Here is a 27661-nt window from a genome sequence, read left to right on the forward strand (position 1 = left end):
TATATATATACACATCTCTACATGGATAAACAGGTCCTGTGTTCACTATCACAGCAATTAATTTAGGCAGCAGATTTCGATTGAGAAAAAATCTTGATCGAGACTTACACGAGAGTTAACAACTGAGAATACTTTGACGACTGAAAGATACTTAAAAAAAAAAAAAAATAAAAGACAAAAGAAAACTCACTGGCACCCAACGACTCTCCACCACTCCAGAATGCGATAATTCAGAATCCATAAAATCGAATCGTGTTTTCACTCTTTCAATCTCTCTCTTTCTTTCAATCGTTCTTTCGCATGACTCTATGTACATCGATTCAAATGATATTTTACACGAATCTGCCTGAAGATTCTTTATGCTTTACTTTGGTAATTTTTTTCAATATCGATCTTTCTTCTTCCTTTTTATCTTTTTCTTTCATTCTCTCGCTCTTTTTCTATTTTTGTTTATAACGAACTCACTTGTTCCACTGATTGATCACTATAGTTCTCACTGAGGTGCCCTATTTGTTCAATCGGTTGCACCGCACTTTGTTGGGCTGAATTCTCAGCTGGAATGGGTGTTTCGTATTCACACTGTTCCTGCTGCTTTAGTGCTAAATCATTGTTAGGGAAATGGTCCGCGTGGTCAATTTCGTAAATGTTAGCTCGATTTTCATCATTTCTATAGCTGGCCTCACGGTTGCCCTCGTTCGATACACTCCCCAATTCGTTCTCTACGTCACCGCGCATCGCGTCTTGTTCGCGAGCTGTCAGTTCTTGTTCCCTCTGCATTAAGAGATCGTGTTGGTCGGTGGAAGATGAAGTGTCAAAATTACCCTTCGCTTCCAGTTCCCCACCGCCGTCAGCAAACGCTTTCGTTTTGCTCTCGGCGTCCTCTGACGGCTGTATCTCGTCATCCATAAGCGGTGGACTGATGTTACCCCATCTCGACTTGCGATTCCGATTGCGATTCTCGGATATGTTTTTGTAATCTTGATGCTTCGCTAGAAGTTTTTGCTTGTCTCGCGATGGTAAATGATTTTCTCGTTGCCCATGTCCATCGGGATCCTGCCCGGACCATGACGCAGGCGGTGGTCCACCGCCGCTCTCCTGATTTCTCCACAGTCCATCCGGTCCGTGCATAACTGGCGGACCTATCGGGCCAAATGGCGGTCGAATATGCGGCCCGGGACGACCGCGCATTTCGTCAAATGGTGGTCGGAAAAAGGAATCTGCTTCTCTGGGATCAAACGGCGGTCCTCGGGGCGCAAACGGTGGCCTCATCCCAGGTCTCATACTTCTCGGACCCATTCCTCGTGGATGGAACATTAGAGGACCTGCAAAAGACCACGGCAAGATGACGCACGCGAGTAATGAGGCATAAACGCATACAATATATAGGAAAAAGTCCGGATACCCCTTAATATTTCGAAAAAATGTTTCATACAAAAGTTATAAGGTTTTATATGGCGCATTACACAGCAACATTATTATGACCTCGAATAGCGTTGTTAAGGTTATGTGAAGGTCAGCTTCAATTTTTTAAATGAGACCCCCTATTTTTCATTGCATATTCTTGTAGCTTACCTCGGGAGCTTTCCAAAACACTATAATAAATTATTTTTCCATGAAGTACTTTTCGAGTTATGAGGCTTGAAATCATTTCTTAATTTTACATAAACCATAAAATATCTTGTAAAATATTCATTTTTCGATTATCCTATCTTAATATTTTTATGTACAAAATAATAAGAGGAATCAATTAGTGTAAAGAAAACATATAGTTGTTTCTAAGAAAAAATATGTAATTTACAATTAACAATTCCATATTTTTTCTTAAAAACAACTGTATGTTTTCTTTACACCAATTGATTCCTCTCATTATTTTGTTCATAAAAGTATTAAGGTAAAGTAATCGAAAAATGAATATTTTACAAGATATTTTATGGTTTATGTAAAATTAAGAAATGATTTCAAGCCTCATAATTCATGGTTCAAAAGTACTTCATGGAAAAATAATTTATTATAGTGTTTTCGAAAGCTCTCGAGATAAGCTACAAGAATATGCAATGAAAAATAGGGGGTCCCATTTAAAAAATTGAAGCTGACCTTCACATAACCTTGACAACGCTATTCGAGGTCAAAATAATGTTGCTGTGTAATGCGCCACATAAAAGCCTATAACTTTTGTATGAAACATTTTTTTAAAATGTGTATTTTTCAAAATATTAAGGGGTATCCAGACTTTTTCCTAAGCCTGTATATTCGTAATTGTGTGTGTGTGTGTGTGTGTGTGTGTGATTGTCGTAATTAATAAAATATAACTTTGCTTGACACATATTATCATTTTATAGATATTTTGTATGTTCTATTTTAATATTATAGATGGAGCGCGTGAAGAGATTGAGTAAACGAAAATTCTGATATCCAAAAATTCACATAAGATGTATATAAGACTAACGCATATAAAAACTGTATAAAATATAAGAATATTTATAAAATAAAATTTATAAGAGTATTTTTATAAGTGTATTTTTTGATACACTTTCTAACACGAATTAATAAATTGTTTCGAGTATTTTGGAAAATATTTGGAGCGAAGTCGACAGAGGAATTTTTGAGCATCTTTTGTAAAGCTTTAAACAAAATAAAAAACATTAAACAACATTTATTTCAATTTATATTGTCTTAAGAAAGCAACTTTTTATTACTTTATAATTCCAAAACCGTTCGAATTCGGATATGTTTATTAACATTTTCGACTTGTTTTCATGTCCTAAAGCTGCTGTATCAATTTTGACACTGAATTCAGAGACACTGTATATACAGAGTGGGCCATTTTAATCAAGCGATGCGGTAGCGTCATCTCCAAACATGTAACTTTTAAAAGAAAACTTTTTAGAAAAAGGTTGTTTAGTTCTGAGGGGGACAGAAGATAAGAATATTAGTTAGACCTTGGGTGGCGTTGTTAAGGTCACATTGATTTTGTTAAATTAAAACTCCTATTTTTTATTGCATATTCTTGTAGCTTATTTCGAGAGCTTTCCAAAATACTATAATAAAATATTTTTTCATTGAGTACTTTTCAAATTATGAGGCAAATTGAAATAATATCTTGATTTTACATAAACCATAAAATATCTAGTAAAATATCCATTTTTCGATTATCTTACCTTAATACTTTTATGTACAAAATAATGAGAGGAATCAATTGGTGTAAAAAAAACCATATAATTATTTCGAAGAAAAAATATATAATTTGTAATTAACAATACATATTTTTAAGGTAAGGTAAGATAATCGAATAATGAATATTTTACTAGATATTTTATGGTTTATATAAAATTGAGATATTATTTTAAGCTTCATAACTCGAAAAGTACTTAATAAAAACTAACTTAATTATAGTGTTTTGGAGAGCTCTTGAAATGAGCTACAAGAATATACAAAAGCATATAGTGTTCCATTTAAAAAGTTGGAGGTGACCTTCGCGTGACCTTCAGGTGACTCTTTAAGATCAAACTAATGGCACCATCTTATGCCCCCCCCCCCTTGAAACCATATAACTTTTGTCTGAAACATTTTTCTCTAAATTGCTTCGTTTTCGAGATATAAATTTGTAACACTTTACGTGGGCCATCCTGTATGTGTGTATATGTATGTATGTATGTATGTATGTATGTATATATATACATATACATATATATATATATATATATATATATATAATGTGTGTGTGTGTGTGTGTATTGTATAATACACATACAATTTCTGTATTGGAACAATTTGTTATTTTTCATCTTCTTTCTCTCTTTTTTCCAGCTTTAGGGAATTAGACTGTTTAAGAATATTAATTATTATGATATGTACTATATGTTTATGTATTTATAACCTGTTATTAATATATATGCTATATAAAATTCAATTGATTACTATTACAAAATATAATTTGAATGTTTTAATAATATTTAACTTAATGAATACTCATTTATAAATCAGAAATTTTTGATAGCTCTTATATTTCAATTGACAATATCTAAAATAATAATATAAATAATATGTAATAATATAAAATACTAATATAATTATGAAAATTGCTCAGTCTGTTAAAATAAGACTGTCTCAATATTGTGAAAAAAATTTTTTATATTTGTCCAAACATGCCAATAATATTAAAATTTCATATATAAGATGTTTCATATAAATTGTTACAAGGTATTTTCTTTAAGATTTGACACTGTACAAAAAATGTTTTAGACAAAATTTATAGAATTTTGAAAGAAAGGAAAGTTGATAATCTTGAATTAAGATCCTTCTTTTCTTAAAGTCATGTGAAAAGCAATTTAGTTTTTTTTAAATGAAACTATCTCAATTTTTTAAATGAAACTATCTCAATTTTTTGCAATATTAGGCATAAAAATCTATAAGGATAGGATGGTCGAAAAAAATTGAATATAAAATTATCGAATCAAAATGTAAACTATTTCAATTTTTTCCATCCTACTAACTTTTTACGTCGCATATTGCGAGAAATTGATTTATAAAAAATTAAAATTCATTAAATTAAATTAGATTGTCTTTCACATGATCTTGTAAAATTACTTTAATTAAAATCCAAGATTGTCAATTTTTTTCTCTCTCAAAACTTTATAAATTTTGTCTGAAATATTTTTTATATGATCAAGTTTCAAAAAGGATACTTTGTAACCCTTTATATGAAATATCCTGTATATAAGCAACGTGTTTCTTGCTAACAGAAAAGAAATATTAAACAGTCATGAAGAAAGGATTAAAGAATTGTCTTACCAGGTCCTCTGGATCCGCGTGGTCCAAATCCATCGGGTCCTCTCGGCCCCTTTGGACCCATCAATGGCGGCATTCCGAACACAGGTTCTAACGGGCCAAAGAATTCTCTTCTGCGAGGATCAAAGTCTGGTCGCTCGTTGTGACCTCTGGGATCAAACCCATCTTGCATTCGCGGATCGAATCCATCGCGCCTTATCTCATACTCGAAACGCTCTCGTTCATATTCATCCACAGGTGGTCTACGACTGCGCACTTCCGGTCGTTCGAACTCTTCACGAGTCGGACCCAGCCTGGCCGGCGGAAAGTCATCAGGCCGGGGCCCATTGTGACCTAATCTTCCCTCGTAGTCCTCCGGGAATATGCCAGACTGCATTCTAGGGTCCAAGAAGTCGTCCATTTGTGAACTTCTTGGACCACTGCGCGGTGGGAAATTCTGTCGGTCAGATCGATCAGTTAGACCGCGCTGCGGAAATTCCCGCGCGTCCTGTGGTCCACCTCGGAAATCCGGTCCTCGTGGAAAATCTGTTCGATCTGGTGGTAGAACTCCGCTAAACTTCGGCAAATCCATCAATGAGATCGGCATGTCGCTGAGTGGTCGCCGCACAGCTCCTCCTCCTCCTGCGGCTGCTGTTGCTGCTGCTCCTCCTCCTCCTCCGCCACTTCCTGCTCCTCCTCCTCCTCCTCCGGGGCTCTCCTCAAAATTCCTGTCGGTTCGCTCGTTACTGCGCTCAATTGTTCGGTTACCGCGTACATTTCTATCCATTCGATCATCCAACGGCAACGTACCATCCGCTAATTGTCGTAGTCGATCAGCTAAACTAGGCTTGCCTTCTTTTTTCGCCATGCTCTCGTTTTCCTGGACGTTTTGATTCTGTGCATTCAATCCCTCTGAATGTCTGGCGCCGCTGTCCCGGTTCTCCCGGGTCTCTCGATTCTCTCTGTCACGTCTTTCATCCCTCTCCCTGTCCCGACCTTCGCGATTGTCTCTCCGCCTATCTCGACCGCGATCTCGTCCTCGTCCTCTGTCTCTGCTACGATCCATCCTGCATTCACCTACGTCCATACGATCTCCACGATCTCGTTCATTCCGATCTCTTCTCTCCCTATTTTCTCGATCGCGTTCCCGTTCCTTATATTCGCGAGCTTGATCGTTCTCCAAACGACCATCGTTCACGTTACCACCCATATTCATCGCTGCGATTAACTGATCGCTGAGGTTTGGCTGCTTATCTTTGAGCACATTGTTACTTAGATTCTGCGGCATCGCATCCTCCATCTCCACGTCCATATCGTCTGAATGATGTTGTTGAGGTAGTTGCATTTGCATTGGCGGCGCCGGACCCACTCCATACGGCTGCCGTAGCATTGGCAAATTCGGCATATTCGTCTCCGTTGTGGGTGGCGGTACTCCGATCGGCGGAACGTTGTGCGGCATACCTGAAATATTTCCGGATGTCTTTGTATTTTGTTTGACTGTAATCAACTGGTTTTGCTGAGTATTACGTTGTTTTCATTATGGACAGTGTTTGCTGTAAATAATTTCAAAATTATCTAGATAAAGATAAAGATAAAAATCCGTAAATTTATCTTAGATGAGATAAAGATGATTTTGCTTTTACTTAATCTAAATGAAAGATGAGATGATTATTGCGATAATCTAGATAATTATCTAGATATTTTTGTTTATTTTATAAGACTATAAATATTTGTAAAAAATATGACGTAGATTATAAATGGGATATTAAAATCATAAACACATATTCTTTCTCTTTTCCTAAAGAATATTTAAATAATAACAAAAAGGTATATAAATGATGTTAAATATTTATTTATTAATTTATATTTATAATATATTTATAATATATTAATAATATAATAATCAATGTGTAACAATATATATATCATTTTTATAAAATATACATTAATGCATTGCATAAATTTAAGTAAAACAAGTACAAGATAAAGTATATTTGTAATATTATTTTCCAAATAAAAAATATATTTTAGATAAATTTTTAGAAGCTTGCCTGGAAAACTCTTTTGCATAATGAAAACTTCATCTTAGACAATTTTTAGATAAGATGACATATTTTGATCTAAGATAAAGATAAAGATACTTTGTATTTCTTCATCTAGTTAAAGATAAAAATGATCTATTGCTTTATCTAGATAATTATCTAGATAATTTTATCTAGATACCAGAAAACACTGATGGATTCAATTAAACTTGAAAGAGAAAGTATGACTGCACTAACATTCGTTAGAGCTGATAAAAGTGACTCGATCTTCTCTTTTCCTTTATTCTATTAAGATTATATAGAATACTTTAAAACTCGGCCAAGATAAGAAAATAATATCCTCTGTCATTGTTTTTGAAATTTTAAATTACTAATTCAGAACCAAAATTGAAAATTCAATAGTATCAATATTTATAGAATTTTCATTCGATTATACATTGTATGTGGCGTTACACAGATACAGACACACACACACACACACTTGTAGGAAATAACATAGCTATTATAGAGCAATATTTAATTTATGTAATTGAAAGCAAAATGCTATTTTATCAATGATATTATACTTAGACCCGATTTCATCAACTTCGTTTAATTTTAATTTTAGCTTAACATTTTTTGTCTTTTTCTGAAGGAGCAGTTAAAAGGAAACAAAGAGTGAATTAAAGATTAAAGTTAAACGCGATTGGTGAAATCGGGCATTATTGTTTACATACCAGTAGAGTTTGGTTTATCCGAAGGCGCTGCAGCAGGTGCGGGCATCGGAATTTGCGTCAATAAACTTACGCCAACACCTGCTCCAAATGGCGGGTTAACTGATGGTGTTAACATGGTCTGCATCATACCAGGTCCCAGCAAACTCTGCATATTAGGCGGTGGAACTCCAATCGGAACATTGGGCATTAATCCATGCGTCATTTGTAGGCCCATGTGACTAATCATTCCTGTAAGATCATTCATAACATCTACGAACCATTTTAATATTTGTATATTAAAATATTATTCAAATATTAATATTTTAAATATTAATATTTTATTATACAAGGTATTTCATAAAAATTATAGATACAACACTCTGCGAATAGAGTATATAAATAAATTGAACAAAAGTTCTCTTTATCATTTTGTAATTTTTGCAATAATTATTGAAATATTAATTAAAAAGAATTGATGAATGAACGTGCGTTTCGCGCAAATAGGATGTGTGCTCTAAGTGTCCCATCAACGAGTACCATAGTCAAGACATGGGAAACAAGCATCTTCGATGACTCTGATTTATGTTATTAAGCACATGTCCCTGAGTGACATTAAAAAGATTTTAGCCGTCGCTCGTTCTTTATTATTAAAGTTATAAACAGTGTTTGCTAATAATTTCAAAATTATCTAAATAAAGATAAAGATAAAAATCCGTAAATTTATCTTAGATGAAATAAAGATGATTTTGTTTTTATTTAATCTAGATGAAAGATGAGATGATTATTGCGATAATCCAGATAATTATCTAGATATTTTTGTTTATTTCATAAGACTATAAATATTTGTAAAAAATGTGACGCAGATTATAAATGGGATATTAAAATCATAAACACATATTCTTTCTCTTTTCCTAAAGAATATTTAAATAATAACAAAAAAATATATAAATGATATGATAAATATTTATTTATTAATTTATATGTATAATATATTTATAATATATTTCTAATATATTTATAATATAATAATCAATGTGTAACAATACATATATCATTTTTCTAAAATATACATTAATGCATTGCACAAATTGAAGTAAAACAAGTACAAAATAAAGTATATTTGTAATATTATTTTCCAAATAAATATATTTTAGATATTTTAGATAGATTTTAGAAGCTTGCCTGGAAAACTCTTTTGCATAATGAAAACGTCATTTTAGACAATTTTTAGATAAGATGACATATATTTTTTGACATATATCTAAGATAAAGATACTTTGTATTTCTTCATCTAGTTAAAGATAAAGATTATCCATTTCTTTATCTAGATAATTATCTAGATAATTTTATCTAGATACCAGCAAACACTGGTTATAAACAATTAAGATAGTGACTAATCGATAATAATAGTAATGTAATGTAAATCTCGATTTGCGTGGAATACTGAAAATTTATATGAAATTATACAATAATAGATTACACTGAAAACAGGGAACAGTATTGAGTAAACCTTGTTTCATGTAAAAAGTTGAAACCTCATGCGGGACCATTGAATTAATTTTGGGTAAATCTGCATAAATTGCACTCTCAACAAGAAGTAAGAATAAACATCCCTTTATCTTGCAAAGTACATGCGTGGATTACACTGAGTTTCGCCTCCCTATCGAGGCTTCACTTCCGGAATATCTAACTTAAACCTATTTCTGATTTAAAACAAATCTGGTTTAAAATAAATTTGAGTTAGATTATATCTTCCAGAAGTGGAGCCTCCCCCTCGTAGGGGGGGGGGGCCAAGGTGAAACCCACTTTGTCCACGCTTATACTCCGCAAGGGAAGTTCATTTTACATATAATCTCCCGCTGAGAGTGCAGTTCATGCAGATTTACCCAAAATAACGGTATTAAACTTATTTTGTAAATAACTTTGTAATAAACTTTGTAATAAACTTAATAATAAACAACGAGCGACGAGTAAAACTTTTTACACGTTAATCAGGAACATGTCTTTGACAACATGTGTCAAGGTCATCGAAATTGGTGAGGTCATCGCTAATAATGCAGTTTTATCAATTCTTTTTAATATATAATTTTAGATAATTGGATTTAGATTATATAATATGAGATGTGCAAATTAAATCGGTAATCCTTTACATTAAACGTCGTGTAACTCTGATTCAAATTAAAAATTTTGTTCCGTCCTATGATGATATGAAAGTGCTAACTATAAACTTTAAGAAGCACTATAATAATTGACTCTATATAATTGACATAACTTTAAACAGCAGTGAACACGATAGCGATAGAGAAGTAGCATTTGAGGCACTTTTTCGTATTTGAATTGAAAAAAAATACTGTTAAAGCGGAAATGATTTGTCCCGCTTTGGGTAAAGACGTTATAAAACATGTGATATACAGGGTTTTTCGAAAAGTCCGGAAATGGTCGAGAATATCTAAAAAATAAAGCATTTTAGAGAAAAATGTTTCAAATAAAAATTGTTTGGTTTAAAGAGAGCTGTAAAATGGTAGCAATGGTTTGACCTTGAATAGTCGCTGGAAGGTCAAATGAAGGTCACCATGAATTTTTTAAATGGAACAGCCTGTATATTTTTGCACATTCTTGTAGCTTATCTCGAGAGCTTTCCAAAACACTATAATTAAGTTAGTTTTCATTAAGTACTTTCCGAATTATGAGACTTGAAATTATTTCTTAATTTTACATAAACTGTAAAATATCTTGTAAAATATTCATTTTTTTATTATCTTATCTTAATACTTTTACGTACAAAATAATGAGAGGAATTAATTGGTATAAAGAAAACACATAATTGTTTCGAGGAAAAAAAAAAAAAAAAAAAATGTAATTTGCAATTAACAATTACATTTCTTTTTCGAAACAATTATGTGTTTCCTTTAGACCAATTGATTCCTCTCATTATTTTGTACGTAAAAGTGTTAAGGTAAGATAATCAAAAAGTGAATATTTTACAAGATATTTTACGTAAAAGTGTTAAGGTAAGATAATCAAAAAGTGAATATTTTACAAGATATTTTACGGTTTATGTAAAATTAAGAAATGATTTCAAGTCTCATAACTCGGAAAGTACTTAATAAAAACTAACTTAATTATAATGTTTTAGAAAGCTCTCGAGATAAGCTACAAGAATGTGCAAAAATATACAGGGTGTTCCATTAAAAAAATTCAAGGTGACCTTCATGTGACCTTCCAGCGACTATTCAAGGTCAAGGCCACTGCTATCGTTTTATAGTTCTCTTTAAACCAAACAACTTTTATTTGAAACATTTTTCTCTAAAATGCTTTATTTTTTAGATATTCGACCGTTTCCAGACTTTTCGAAAATCCTGTATAAAAATCACTTGCCTAGTTCCATCGTCAGTATAAAAGAAGTTTTAGTGATTTTGCAGCACGATAACGTTCAACCACATGCTGCAAAAGAAAGGATCTCATCTACACCAAGCTAGGAAATTCTTTCTCATGTAGCTTATTCGCCGGATCTAACTCCATCGGACTACTTTCTGTTTCGGTCGCTTCAACATCATCTGGTGCATACATACTGCCAGATGATGTTGAAGTGACCGTCATATTAAAATTTTATCATTTTAAAATAGTTGACGAGGTTCGAAAAAGCATTAATAATTTTGAACGTTTTTCAGTTAGCGACATAGAGGACACAGTATAACATTGTGTCCATCACGAAGCGTTCCAACTATGATACAGTGTTACACTGCCTAACACAGAAAAATGCTAAGTACAAGCATCCAAATGTTACCAACATTGTAAAAAATTCTATAGATACTATTTAAATTGTGGTAATAATATCTTTGAACATAACTTTAAATAATACATTACACATATGCTATAATAAGTTATATGATTAATAATTATATACGTTTTACAATAAATTTTAGAGAATAAATAGATGGATTTTATTTCAGAAAAAAAAAATGAATTTAAGATATAAAAAATAAATATAATAAAAATTTTTTATTTATTTTCATAAACATTTGTTATGTGTTATATATAATTTTATATTATATTTTTCGGAATTTATATATCGGAATCTACATTGTAATAACATAATTTTTTCTTATAATTAAGGTCTTATAATGTATTATAAGACCTTAATAATTATATTATATAATTATATATTATATATTATATATTATATAATTATAATGTATTATTAGACTTTATAATGTATTATAAGATCAAAACCGCCCTCTACTGAAATTTTTAGAAATTAAAGCTACACTGATCGTTCCAATAAGAATTTTTACACAGTGTTACGAAATGTAATTTAGCGTGTCCTAGCTGGAAAACGTCCTTTATTGAGTCAAAACTGTCAAGTTTTTTCTGCGAGGGCATTCATCAAGCCCGGTAGATGGAGTAAAGTCATAAAATAATGGAAATTAAAAATAATGGAAATACAAAATAATGGAAATTATTTCGAACATTGAACTTTTACTTGACTTTTTGTAAATAAACATTGAATTTCATGAAAAAAGGTATCGAATTTACACATTTAATATATGATATATAATATGTAATGTATATATAGGGTGTACCAAGTCTGGAAACGGTCGAATATTTCATAAATTATGCATTTTAGAATGAAATGATTCAGACAAAAGTTGTATGGCTTGAAGGGGATCATAGGATGGTGTCATTGATTTGACCTTGAAAAATCGTTTGAAGGTCACCTTCAATTTTGTAAATGAAACCCCCTATTTTTTATTACTTAATCTTGTAGTTTATCTCGAGAGCTTTCCAAAACACTATAATAAAGTATTTCTTCATTGAGTACTTTTTGAGTTATAAGGCTTAAAATAATTTCTTCATTTTACATAAACCGTAAAATATCTTGTAAAATATTCATTTTTCGATTATCTTACCTTAATACTTTTATGTACAAAATGAGAGGAATCAATTGGTGTAAAAAAAAACCATATAATTATTTCGAAGAAGAAATATGTAATTTATAATTAACAATACATATTTTTTTCGAAATAATTATGTGTTTTCTTTACACCAATTGATTCCTCTCATTATTTTGTATATAAAAGTATTAAGATAAGATAATCGAAAAATTAATATTTTACCAGATATTTTACAGTTCATGTAAAATTAAAAAATTTATTGATTTCAAGGTTCATAATTCGAAAACTACTCAATAAAAACTAACTTAATTATAGTGTTTTGGAAAGCTCATCAGGCAAGCTACAAGAATATACAAAAGTATATAGGGTGTCCCATTTAAAAAGTTGAAGGTGACCTTCACATGACCTTCAGGTGATTCTTCAAAGTTAAACTAATGGCGCCATCTATGTAATTTGTAATCCTATGTCCCCCTCGAAACCATACAATTTTTGTCTGAAACATTTTTTCGAAATTTCATTATTTGCCGCAATATTTGCCTGGGAATATTAAAATGAAACACTCTCTGTGTGTGTGTGTGTGTGTGTGTGTGTGTGTGTGTGTGTGTGTGTGTGTATGTGTGTGTAGCGGTATTCTTAATTAAAAATCGAGTCGAAAAGTCCTGAATTATTTTTTTTATAATACATATTTTTATAACAAAGCGATAATTATTAAGTAAAATTGCGCCAAAAGCACCTTTAGCCGGGCGCACGTCAGTGAGCCGCACGCCTGGTAATGTGCGTGAGTGTCCCGCCGCTATGTCATCATGCCGTTATGGTGCAATATTCTTATGCGTCATAATAATACGAAAAACTTTATTTTACATTAAAATCGCATTTCTTTTATCAAAAGCGTTTCCTTAAAGAAAATTTTGACAAGGAGGCTAAAGTCGGTGCTTACTGGCGCAACTTTACTCAATAATTATCGCTTTATTAAGCATTATAGAAAAAAAAGATTTTTTGACTCGATTTTTAATCAGCAATGCTATTTGCTCCATGGGTGCTTTTTTAGTTACTTTCTCCCCCCCCCCTCTCTCTCTATATATATATATATACAGGGTGTCCTAGACCACCCGTACACCCCTTTTCTTTCAAAAACTAAGCATTTTAGAGAAAAACGTTTTTGACAAAAATTGTATAGTTTTGAGGGGCACATAAGATGGTGTTATTGATTTGACCTTGGATGGTGATCGTTAAGGTCAGGTCAAGAACACCTGAATTTCTTTACCTTTAATTTCTTAAATGGAACCACCTATTTTTTATTGCATATTCTTATAGTTTATGTCGAGAGCTTTCCAAAACACTATAATAAAGTATTTTTTCATTGAGTACTTTTCGAATTATGAGGTTTGAAATAATTTTTCAATTTTACATAAACCATAAAATATCTAGTAAAATATTTACATTTTTTTATTATCTTACCTTCATACTTTTATGTACAAAATAATGAGAGGAATCAATTGGTATAAAAAAAACACACAGTTGTTTTTAAGAAAAAATATGTAATTGTTAATTGCAAATTACATATTTTTTCTTCAGAACAATTATGTGTTTCTTTATACCAATTGATTCCTCTCATTATTTCGTACATAAAGGTATTAAGGTAAGATAATCGAAAAATAAATATTTTACTAGATATTTTATAGTTTATGCAAAATTAAGATATTATTTTAAGCTTCATAAATTGAAAAGTACTCAATGAAAAAAACACTTTATTATAGTGTTTTGAAAAACTCTCGACATAAGCTATAAGAATATGCAATAAAAAATAGGTGGTTCCATTTAAGAAATTAAAGGTGTCCTTGACCTGACCTTAACAATGCCATCCAAGGTCAAACCAATGACACCATCTTATGTTCCCCTCAAAACCATACAATTTTTGTCGAAAACGTTTTTCTCTAAAATGTTTAGTTTTTGAAAGAAAAGAGATGTACGAGTGGTCTAGGACACCCTGTATACATACATACATACATACATATATACATACATATGTATACATAGGATGAATCTGACAAACAATTCATCGTTTTTCTTCGAAATAATTACAGACAAGAAAAAATTATTAAAATTGTAAGACAATTAGAAACACACGCTATGACCTTAAGTAGTAACTTTGAGTGTCCATTATCATTGGAAATCAATCCAACATCAATTAAAATTTCCTTTTTTCTTTTCTTTTCTTACCCTCAAAAACAGATACTTTTGAACTCTGTCGATAGTACTTAATGAGTTTAATTTCTGTATGAGAGTATTTTTTCGAAAAATCAACTGTTGTCGAGATATTTACAAAATGAAAAGTTAAAACAGAAATTTGAATATGGGTGATTTTACAGAGATAAGACAAGATCTTTATCCATTTGTTTGAAAATAAATTTAAAAAGAATGAAAATTTGGAACAAATTTTTTCATTACTACAATGTTCACTAAAATACAAAAAAAATCTTTTGCAATGTGATGTGTACTTGTCGATTGTATAATTACAATTCAAATATGAATATTAACGCTTAGTTTTTAAATAACAATATAGTAAGAGCTCAATTTCCAAACAAATAGATCGATAGAGATAACCTTGCATTATTCTTGCGAAATCACCTAGATTTAAATTTTCATTTTTTATTTTTAATTTTGTAAATGGACAATAGTTGATCTTTCGAAAAAATACTCATACAAAAATTCTTAAACTCATTGTGTACTCGATGAACTCAAAAGTACCCCTTCCTATTTAAAAAAAAAAAATTTAGTAGATAATAGGTCTATTCTTTATAACTGAACTGGTTGCACTGGACGTGCAGCAGTCCACTATAAACTGAAGTGGTGCACAGTTCAGAAGTTTTCTTTTTCCTCTTAATGTAGAGAAAAAGAATAATCTCTGAACTAGTGCAGCCCAATATAGCCAGTTCAGCTATAAAGACCTAATGTGAAAACCAAGGTTACTCAAGATTACTGTAGGAGCTTGAGTGTGTGAAGTTAGCCCCCTATTATCAAAAATTTGAAAAATTAATCAAAGTTCTGATAGTCCCCCTAATAGTTCTAAAGTTTTCTATCGGTTTTAAAAATAGTTCCGTCATTTAAAGTATCGAAAATAGTACTTAAAGTTATGGGGGCCAACTTCGCATTTTTTGTAACTTTAAAACGATATAACTTTTTTCCTATTAATTTTAGCGTTTTAGTTGTTAAGGATAATTATTAGAGCTCTTTGGAGGGCCATCAGAACTCTAAACAAAATTGCCGATTATCGGGAAAAATTTTCATCTCAATAGGACTTCAAAAATTCAAGTTTCATAGTTTTTTTCATAGTTTTTTTTTTCATTTCGCATCGTAGAGCTTCGAGTCTTAATAATTATCGATAGAATTCTTCGAGGGGCCATCAAAATTCTAAACAGAACTGCCAGTTACCAAGAGAAATTTTCGCCCCTATAGAACTTAGAAAAATTTCAAAGTCGCAACTTCGACCAACGAGAACTTTTTCATTTCACATCGTAGAGCTTCGAGTCTTAATAATTATCGATAGAACTCTTTGCAGGGGCATCGGAACTCTAAACAGAACTGGCGGTTACCGAGAGAAATTTTCGTCCCTATGGGACTTGAATTTTTAAAGTCCTATTGAGATGAAAATTTTTCCCGATAACCGGCAATTCTGTTTAGAGTTCTGATGGCCCCTCAAAGAGTTCTAATAATTATCCTTAACAACTAAAACGCTAAAATTAATAGGAAAAAAGTTATATCGCTTTAAAGTTACAAAAAATGTAAAGTTGGCCCCCCATAACTTTAAGTACTATATTTGGTACTTTAAATACGGAACTATTTTTAAAACCGATAGAGAACTCTAGAACTATTAGGGGGGCTATCAGAACTCTGATTAATTTTTCAAATTTTTGATAATGGGGGGCTAACTTCACATACTCGTTGCAGTGTTGTTAGACGGGTCATGTTTTCTCGCGCATGCGCATTAAATATGATATCATTGAAGTAGTTAATCGCAATGTATTTTATAATACTAATACTAATATATTTCTATAATAATATTACTTAATTTAGAATATGTAATATTATTATAGAAATATAATAGTAATAATAGTATTATAAAATATAGTAAGAAATCGTATTTATAGAATATATATCATAGAATATATTATATAATACATATATATATATATATATATATATATATATATATTATAATATTATCAATATTTTAAATCATAAATTATACAAATTAAACTCGTTAAACTCGTAATTTACATACATTATATTTACATATTTTATTTCTTTTCATATTTCATATTTTTAATTCAAAATTTTTTATCTTTCATATTTTTAATTCAAAATTTTTTAATAATTTAAAAAAGATTAAATGGGAGGGAATATAGAACCCTATTTCATTGCGATTAACTACTTCAGTGATATCATACTCAATGCGAATGCGCCAGAAAATCTGATCCGTCTAACAACACTGATGCGTTGTTGATGCGCTGGGGGATCTAGGAAATTCTATGCGCTATCAATGCGCGCATTAAATGAAACGAAATAATTTTCTCTGCAGCTTATGCGTGAAGGAAGACACCCTATATGTCTTTAATTGGTCTTTAATTGGTCTATAATTTAATAATAAATGTCTTCTCTTATTTGATAAACAGTTCATTATGTTTTCTCGAAAACAGTTATAGATAAGAGAAAACACCCATTAGCAAAATTGTAGGCCTCTATATATATATATATATATATATATATATATATATATATATATATATATATATATATACAGGGTGTCCCGGACTGATCGAATATTTCATAAACTATGCACTTTAGAAAGAAATGTTTCAGACAAAAGTTGTATGGCTTGAAGGGGGCCATCAGATAATGGCAATGATTTGACATGGGAGAGTCATTTGAAAGTCACGTGAAGATCACCGTCAATTTCTTAAATGGAACTCCCTATTTTTTATTACATATTCATATGTAATAAAAAATATGTTCCCCATTTTTTTATTACATACTTATATAATTGTTAATTGCAAATTACATATTTTTTTCTTAAAAACAACTATGTTTTTTCTTTACACCAATTGATTCCTCTCATTATTTTGTACGTAAAAATATTAAGATAAGATAATAAAAAAATGTAAATATTTTACTAGATATTTTACGGTAAAATTAAGAAATGATTTCAAGCCTCATAATTCGGGAAGTACTTAATGAAAACTAACTTAATTATAGTATTTTGGAAAGCTCTCGAGATAAGCTACACGAATATGTAATAAAAAAGGGGGTTCCATTTAAGAAATTGAAGATGACCTTTACGTCAAATGATTCTCAAAGGTGAAATCATTGCCACTATCTGATGGCCCCCTTCAAGCCATACAACTTTTGTCTGAAACATTTCTTTCTAAAGTGCATAGTTTATGAAATATTCGACCGGTCCGGGACTTTTGGGACACCCTGTATATATATATATATATATGCATATACATACATACATACATACATACATACATACATACATACACACGCACGCACGCACGCACACACACGCACACACACACATATACATATAGGGTGCTTTCCATTTAGCGACACAAGTCGACACAAGCGTCATTCTATCTTTTTTCAATGAATAACAATAAACAAAGATAGAAACACTTGTTGAGTATGGGTGCTTTCCATTTAGCGACACAAGTTGACACTTGTCACAAGTGTCAACTTGTGTCGCTAAATGGAAAGCACCCATACTCAACTGTTTATCAAACTCACCTTGTCTGTATATCTTCATCAAATACCTTATATACAGGGTTATATACATATACTCAAATGTTTATTAGACTCATCCTGTCTGTACATCTTCATCAAATACCCTATACAGGATATATGTACAGACATGTACCCTGTATATAAGGTATTGGATGAAGATTGGACCAAAATACTTATGAGCGGGTAGAAAAAGCAGTAAACTGAATAAAAAAAGTCCTTTGCCATTTTGCAATTTTTGCAGTAATTATTGAAATATTAATTAAAAAAAGATTGATGAAAATGAGCATGTAGCCATGGGATGTGTGTTACACAAGCGTGTCCACAGCGAATGCCGCAATGAAAACGCAAAAGTCGAAGAACGCACGACTAAACTTTTCGTTGCTATGTGGCACTCGCCATACCTAGAAAATTTAGAAAACACATCCCACAATCTAGGCGCGCAAAATGTGCATTAATTTGCTAGTTCTTTTTAATTAATATTTCAATAAATATTCAATAAAAATTGCAAAATAATGAAGAACCTTTCTATTCAGTTTATTGTGCTTTATTCAAAATAAACGCCTGAGTCGGTCGCTCTATAACATCCTGTATATATATTATATAAATATATATATTTATCAATAATTATTACGAAAATTGCAAAATGATACCGGACTTTTCTGTTTAATTTATTGCGCTCTATCTACTCACGAGCGTTGATACAACCTTTTTTCGACACTCTATATATATATATATATATATATATATATATATATATATATATACACACAGGGTGTTTCAGACCACCCGTACCACCCATTTAAAAACTAGAGAAATGGTTATTTAAAAAAAGTAAAAACATTTTCTTTATAAATCGGGTGTGCTCTATCGAATGGTGATATTTTCAACTTCCGGTTCTGGAAATAGGCGATTCAGACCGGAAGTGCATTTTTTAAAATGGAACCCCTCAATTTTTCATTGCATATTCTTGTAGCTTACCTCGAGAGCTTTCCAAAACACTATAATAAATTATTTTTCCATGAAGTATTTTTCGAGTTATGAGGCTTGAAATCATTTCTTAATTTTACATAAACCGTAAATATCTTGTAAAATATTCATTTTTCGATTATCTTACCTTAATACTTTTATGTACAAAATAATGAGAGGAATCAATTGGTGTAAAGAAAACACATAGTAGTTTCGAAGAAAAAATATGTAATTTGTAATTAACAATTACATATTTTTTCTTAGAAACAACTATGTGTTTTCTTCACATCAATTGATTCCTCTCATTATTTTGTACATAAAAGTATTAAGGTAAGATAATCGAAAAATGAATATTTTGCAAGATATTTTATGGTTTATATAAAATTAAGAAATAATTTCAAGCCTCATAACTCGAAAAGTACCTCGAAAAGTATGAAAAAATAATTTATTATAGTATTTTGGAAAGCTCTCGAGGTAAGTTATAAGAATATGCAATGAAAAAGGAGGTTCCATTTAAAAAAAATGCATTTCCGGTCTGAATCGCCTATTTCCAGCCGGAACTAAAAGTTGATAATATCACCATTCGATAGAGTGCACCCGATTTATGAAGAAAATGTTTTTACTTTTTTGAAATAACTTCTCTAGTTTTTAAATGGGTGATACAGGTGGTCTGAAACACCCTGTACATATATATATAACACTTTGCAAAGCTTTTTACATAAGTAACGTATAAAAATGTATTCGTCAAAAGTTATCAATGATAGAGAAAGATTATACATATTCATAATGTTAATATAGAAATATAAATAAAACAAAAAATAAAAAAATAATTCTTTAGATTTACAATATTCTTATATTCGAATACCTATGTATATTGATGTTTTTTAGAAAAGTACAATTTTTCAAATATTTATAAGTTTTATAAATTTGTCAAAAATAATTCTATAATATAACGCATGTATAACTTAAAAGAAATAAATAAAAGACGTATGTGCGCGGAAAATGCTATAATAATAAATTATAATATAATACATTACAAACTTACGTGGCACTCCGGGCATCGTAAAGGCCGGTGGCATCATCTGCAACTGTGTATTTGGAGGTGGCAGTAGTGCAGCCGATGTTGGTGGTCTGATTGGTGGCGGTTGACTGGTATCGACTAATTGCTGTTGCTGTTGTTGCTGCGAATTAGCTGACGACTGTATAACGTTCACAATGCCGTCCGTTAATGTAGGAATGGGAGCACCAGCGGCAGCAGCAAGTGCTTGTTGTTGCAGCTGCAACTGTTGTTGTAGTATATCAGCATTCGTGACAGCGTGCTTTAGTTTTCCTGTGACATAAAAATGCAATTAAATATCCGTTGTAGATATAATATACTCCCTCTGCCTTTATAGATATGCAGAAATGCAATAAATGATGTAAGAAATATATAATATGTGTGTATATAATGAAATGTGTATATTATATTTTCTCCCAAATTTTAGCAATTATTTTAGAAGAATATGTTAGCGACAATACTTTCATTAAAATAGAATTTGTCCAGAAATTGTTTATGATCAATCTAAATTACGAGACTTCAGTTTGGCTTTAATTTTACAAATCAGTTCAAGTTACGCATTAATTTAATCTGTACATGTAATTAAGTTGAAACTTGCAAAAATTTTTTAACAACTCTTTGTAATATTTCTTTGTATTTATGCTTGATTAACAGGAAAATAGTAATAAATTATAAACATAAAATAAATCTGAATTACAAATATTAATATTTTTTTTCCTCGGACCATTTTTCCAACTGAATTATATATATATATATATATATATATATATATAGGGTGAGTTTTAATGGTTGTGTCAATATTTTTATCATTTGGAAGATTACCGATCGCAATTTTAATAAATTGATCGATACATAGTCAGTTAATTGGATCGATCGTATCGAAGGCCAAAATATAATGTGTACAATTAACGCAAGTTAAAAGCTGAAATTATGTAGTATGAATTTATTATTATTATTAAAGCTACGCGCTTATAATAATAATAGTAATAATAATAATAATTATTATTATTATTAAATATATATATTATTATATTTATTATTATTATTATTATTATTAAAGCTACGTATACATATTTAATATATGAAAGCAGTAAGAATATATATTTAAAAATTCAGTTCAAATTTAACACTTTTATGTTTTATGTAAAACTTTATTTCAAATTCCGTACTTATTTTTATGATAAAAATTTTTATTATTGTTATACGCTAAAGGTATGTAGTATTTCTGCCTTCTTGAAATAAAATCACGCAATTGTTCCACAAGAAATACATTCTTATGAAACAATTGCGTAATTTTATTTTAAGCAGGAAAAAAATTTTTTGCTGCATATTTTTAGCATATAAAACAATAAAAGTTTATCATAGAAATAAATGCGGAATTTGAAATAAAGTTTTATATGAAACGTTAAAGTGTTAAATTTGAATTGAATTTTTAAATATGTACTTCTTCCGCTTTAATATATCGAATATGTATAATAATAAATCCCTAATTTAATCACAGTAAAATAATAATAAATATAATAACATATATATTTAATAATAATAATAATAAATGTGTAGCTTTAATAATAATAATAAATCCACACTACATAATTTCAGCTTTTAACTTGCTTTAATTGTACACATTATATTTCGGCCTTCGATACGGTCGATTCAATTAACTGACATCTATGTATCAATCAATTTATTAAAATTGCGATCGGTAATCTCCCGTATGATAAAAAAATTGACACAACCACAACTCATCCCTGTATATATTTGTCGTGACCTATCTCTTTCAGTTTAAAAGAGACGCGCGCGCACGCGTGCATAAATAAGATTGAAAAATAAACCTTTTAAATAGGGAGGTAATGTATCTTCATCTATCATTCCGCCTTCTTCCAATAACTCCAAGTCTTGATCAGTAATGTTAATCAATTTATTCCAAGGGATGTAACTAACGCCCAATTCTACTTCCCAGTAGTCCTTCCATTCTTTGCCTTTTACACCTTTACCAGGCGCCCACGCTAACTGTAATTGAAATAGATGTGTATGATAAAATATTTCAATGTTATTTAAATTGTGTGTGTTGCAACTATTATTTTTTACCGTAATAGCTTTGCCTTGCATTTTATGGTTTTTCAATTTTGTAAGCGCCCGATATGCATCCTGCCTTCGATTCATACATATAAAAGCACAACCTCTCGGTGAAATTAAGTCAATACTAACAATATCGCCAAGTTCCCCAAATGTATCTGACAATTCTTCTTGATGCACAAGTTTTGATAAATGCCCCACCCAAAGTGTCGTACTGCAAACTATGTTTTAAAAGCGTATTTATTATTCTTTCTTGATTTACGAGATGTATAAAAATCTTTATCTTTGAACACATACCACTCAATTTATCCCTGACTATCGGTGGCAAACCGCGTTTGCGTCGCTCTCTTTCTTTTTCCCGTTCTTCTTCCGTCAACTTTTCTCGGCTATCCTCACGTTTCCTATCGCGTCCTCTGTCTCTTGAACGAGATCTATAAAAAAATAGATATATATATATATAAAATTAACAATATAAAAATATAGACTTAGATCATTCATTTTTTAAATCATCAATTTTATATCTCTCAAACTTTAATTATGAAAATAGTATGATTTCATTCTAATTTTAAATAATTACCTTCTTCGCCGCGATCTGCTTCTAGAACGAGATTTTCTATCTCTGTCCCGATCTCTGTCTCTATCTCTATGCCGTGGAGACCGAGACCGACTATGATGTCGATACCGTTCTGGCGATCTACTTTGTGAACTCGTATTCTCGCAATTTACAATTTCTACACTGCTACTATCACGTCTGGTGTTGTTTCTGCAAGAGATACTTATTTAGATCAAGAGAATAATCCTTAAGTAATTTATCGAGAAAGAAAATTATTATTATTATGTAAAACTATTATTTGAATTACCCAGAGTAATCTTGCGTTTCTTGACGCTCGTCAATTAACGGACTCTTTTGATTTTGATGTGCAGATTGATTAATTTGTCTAATATTTGATAAAGATTGAGACGTAAATGGTAAAGCTGGTGGATAACCAGGTGGTGGCTGACTCATATCTTGTAACATATTGCTGTTCACATTTGATGCATAATTTTGAGTATTTGGTTTTAAAATATCAGATGGCTTTAATTCACATTCGGATGCAAATGGAAGATTCTATAATAGAAGAAAAAGATTTAAAATAAAATTAACTATTTTTTGTATATCTTACATAATAAATAAGAAAGTAAATTACAGGAACAGTTTGTGCTAAATGTTTATCAAATTCTTCTTCTTGCTGTTTCATTTGTTGCAGCTTGCGCATCTTTTCTTCCATTTCATGTTGTGAAGAAGCATTGCTTTGCATAGTTTGTTGTAAAGTTTGCAATTGTCTCAAAACCTTCAAATAATATAATATATGAAATAAAAATGTTTTTTAAAGTTTATCATATTGCTCTTCTTGATATTCTTGATATTTACTACCTCTGGATTTGCTAACAATAGTCCTAGGCTCTCTAGACTATTGTTTGTTGAAATTGTATTATGCTGAGTGTTGCTTGATGCAGTTGCATTTGGAGAATTAGAAATAACTACATCATCATCCTCTTCCTCGCCATAATCAAAATCTAGCAATTTTTTATCAAATTTGACTGAACTTTTTGGTTCACTTGTGACATCTTGCTTTTTCAAAAGTAATTGTTGTAAACATTGTAATTGATCGAAAATAGAAGGGTCCATTTGACTGGAGTTAGATTGATTCTGTACAAAGAAACAAATTCAATAAAATGTGGATCAAATCCATAATGTAAACATAAACATTGATATTACCAAAAGTTTATTGGCATTGACTATATTCGCTGCTTCTACTTTTGTTTGTGCAAGCCATACCGGATCGATTGTTTTTCCAGTTGAAAACAATTTTGAATCCTTTACAGTATTTTTAATGGTAGATGGTGGAGTCTTAGTAACTGCACTTACATTACTTATATTATTTCCAGATGATGTATTTAATGTACCTAGCATTAAGATATTAATTAAATGTATTAATAATAAAGATTTTAAAAAACATGGACATCTTTAAAGATGTATATTTTTTTACCTTACATTATAAAAAAAGAATACTTTAAATTAAATATTTTTTTTCTATTATATTTACCATTGCTATTTACTGGCTGTTCCTTATGTATTGGATGATTTGGATCTGCTAGATCAAAAAGCGGTTGAATAACTTCTGGTGGGAAAACTGCATTCTTTTGCCAAAGATTCAGTACACGTATAACTTTGCTTTTATCCTCTTGTGGGCACTTCAAAAGATTGAGAAAGGTAGTCTGCATATTTTTTGCAAATCGTGGAGCAAATACATCTTTCTCCATTCCAAACTGATGTCGGGATTGTCTGACAATTGAATCTATTACATATAATCCTGGTACTTTATATTCTGCCTTGCACTAAACATATATAAAATAAAGTTACAAAATATGCAAATATTATTATTGAAAAAGATATGTGTATATAATATATATATATATATATATATATATATATATATATATACAGGGTGAGTTTTAATGCTTGTGTTAATCTTTTTATCATGCGGGAGATTACCGACTGCATAATAAATTGGTTGGTACATAAATGTCAATTATTTGGATTGATCATATCTAAGGTCCGAATATAATGTGTACAATTAAAGCAAATTAATAGCTGAAATTATGTAGTATGGATTTATTATTATTATTATTATTATTAATAAAGCTACATATTTATTATTATTACTATTATATTCGGGCCTTCAATACAGTCGATTCAAAAAATTGACATTTATGTACCGATCAATTTATTATGCAGTCAGTAATCTCCCGCATGATAAAGATTAACACAAGCATTAAAACTCACTCTGTATATATATATATATATGTCTGTACATATTAGTATTTAAATAAATAATTACCTTTTGAATAAATTTTTCCACACTTTGTACAACATGCTTATAGAATTTTATTGCTTTGATGGCTCCTCGTGTAAGTGAATTCATTTTGGCTTTTGAAATCGGTGGTTTAACATCATAAAGAGCGGATAGCTGCAATCAAATTACAATTAATCATATTTCCTCAGATAGTAAATCATATTTATCAATCGTACAAACCATTATATATATATATATATACAATCATTTTTTTCTTCCAATATAACTATGACGCAAACTATAGCATATATTCTAATATAGAACGAATATTATTATATCCGCTATTGAAGTTAGTGCATTCAAGGATAAAGAGAGAGAATCAAGTGTAATATAGTTTAGTATCCAACATACAGGGAATACGGCTCAAAACATAACTTGCATCTTGTTATCTGATAACTCGGAGATAAAAGAGATTGAGATCGGGCAAAAAGCGAGTCAAGTTGAAAATAAAGCTCAAGAAAAGGGAGAATTGCCCCTACGACAGTGACCTCCGAAACGTAGCGGAGAGGTTCCCCTCCCCCTCCCCCCCAATCCGAGGAGTGTCGCTTACCTCCGCGTTGAACGATTTCACTGCATCCATCGCGAGGCAAAAAAAGGAGCCGTCTTTGTTGTATTATTATTATTATTGTTGTTGTCGTCGTCGTCGTCGTCGCCGTCGTCGTTAAATCTCACGTAACGTAATGCGATGTCCGCTTTAAGACTCGCATGTCTCCTTCACCACACACTATGTAGCCGAGCCATACTGTCCAAGATGGCGAATCGTATTTCCCGATATGCATCGCGAGACGGCCGAAGAATGACGTCACATTTGTCGTCCGCTGTCGGTAACATTGGAAGGATATATCGATCGGCATCCATGACAATGGTATTTTCCATTTAGCGACACAAGTCGACACAAGAGTTATTCTATATCTTTTTTATTCACTGGATATTGGAACAGAACCAGTGTTTGCTGGTATCTAGATAAAATTATCTAGATAATTATCTAGATAAAATTATCTAGATAATTATCTACATAAAGAAACGGATCATCTTTATCTTTAACTAGATGAAGAAATACAAAGTATCTTTATCTTTATCAGATAAAAATATGTCATCTTATCTAAAAATTGTCTAAGATGACGTTTTCATTATGCAAAAGAGTTTTCCAGGCGAGCTTCTAAAAATCTATCTAAAATATCTAAAATTTTTGAGGAGCTTAAAACTTAGGCCCAGTTCCACAATCCAGTTAATCCGAGTTTAAGTAGTGAATGGACCAATCAGGATTCAGTTTAACGTATTAAACTCGGATTAACTCGAGTTGTGGAATCAGACCTTAATAACTTAAAATGAGAAAAGAACGCCGTCGTCTTTTTTATTATGTTCATTTATTTAAATTTACTTACTTGTAATTGTTTTACTTAAATTTGTGCAATGTATTAATGTATATTTTATAAAAATGATATATGTATTGTTACACATTGATTATTATATTATTAATATATTATAAATATATTATAAATATAAATTAATAAATAAATATTTATCATATCATTTATATACCTTTTTGTTATTATTTAAATATTCTTTAGGAAAAGAAAAAGAATATGTGTTTATGATTTTAATATTCCATTTACAATCTGCGTCACATTTTTTACAAATATTTATATTTTTATGAAATAAACAAGTATCTAGATAATTATCTAGATTATCCCAATAATTATCTCATCTTTCATCTAGATTAAGTAAAAGCAAAATCATTTTTATCTCATCTAAGATAAATTTACGGATTTTTATCTTTATCTTTATCTAGATAATTTTGAAATTATCTACAGCAAACACTGAACAAGACAGAATGACGTGTTCGTCTCGATTTGTTAAATAGAAAGTCCTCGATATAGAATGAAATGTTAAATAATTTTAAAATTACATTTAAATTTTAAAATTATACTCAACATGAATTATCCCCAATAGCCAAGTCTGCTAAAGCAGATCTTGTCAGGGAATCTGTTAGAAATTGTTGTCGACAGAAAGATTACAGAATCGATGCAGGTTCTGATATATCATGTGATGTCGCCAGAATGTCAACAGAAATATAACAAAGCTTGTTAACATAATCAGTTACCAGATTGGCAGCAAAAATCGAACAGATTCTGCCGGCATAACTTAGTGGCAGATTGGTGGCAGAAATTGAACAGGATCTGTGCGATGCAATTTGACAACAGATTGTCGGCAAAAATCGAACAGGATCTGCGCATACAATCTCTGATAGCAGATTGATGGCAGAAATGGAACAGGATTTGCATGATTCGATAGTTCTTTCACTTACCGCTACGTGAGCTGTACTTTCTCGTAATTGAATTTCTGTCAGAAATATATATAAAGTCACGAATATGAATAAAAGACTAAAAATATAGTAATTATCATTTTAATTTTTCACTTTAATTTCTGATATCTGATACAAGCAAATGAGAGTCAGAATTCAGAATATTAAACTGATTGG

The 27661-nt window shown here is 30.7% G+C and overlaps 1 protein-coding gene across 1 annotated transcript; it reads right to left on the reverse strand.

The window, feature by feature from the left end:
* On the reverse strand, nt 1–25921 carry LOC105255871 (protein SCAF8). Its single transcript, XM_011265398.3, has 15 exons — nt 25730–25921; nt 25165–25293; nt 24370–24661; nt 24042–24229; nt 23697–23972; nt 23470–23613; nt 23143–23390; nt 22860–23045; nt 22580–22713; nt 22295–22503; nt 22039–22216; nt 20195–20479; nt 7526–7753; nt 4792–6228; nt 1–1322 (listed from the first exon to the last, which is right to left on the reverse strand). The coding sequence occupies exons 1-15, from the start codon at nt 25757–25759 to the stop codon at nt 451–453; spliced, it is 4836 nt and encodes a 1611-aa protein (XP_011263700.1). The 5' UTR covers nt 25760–25921; the 3' UTR covers nt 1–450.
* Nucleotides 25922–27661: the final 1740 nt, after the last annotated feature.

Source organism: Camponotus floridanus, unplaced genomic scaffold (assembly GCF_003227725.1).
Source record: "Camponotus floridanus strain SB8 unplaced genomic scaffold, Cflo_v7.5 scaffold36, whole genome shotgun sequence".
Taxonomy (NCBI): domain Eukaryota; kingdom Metazoa; phylum Arthropoda; class Insecta; order Hymenoptera; family Formicidae; genus Camponotus; species Camponotus floridanus.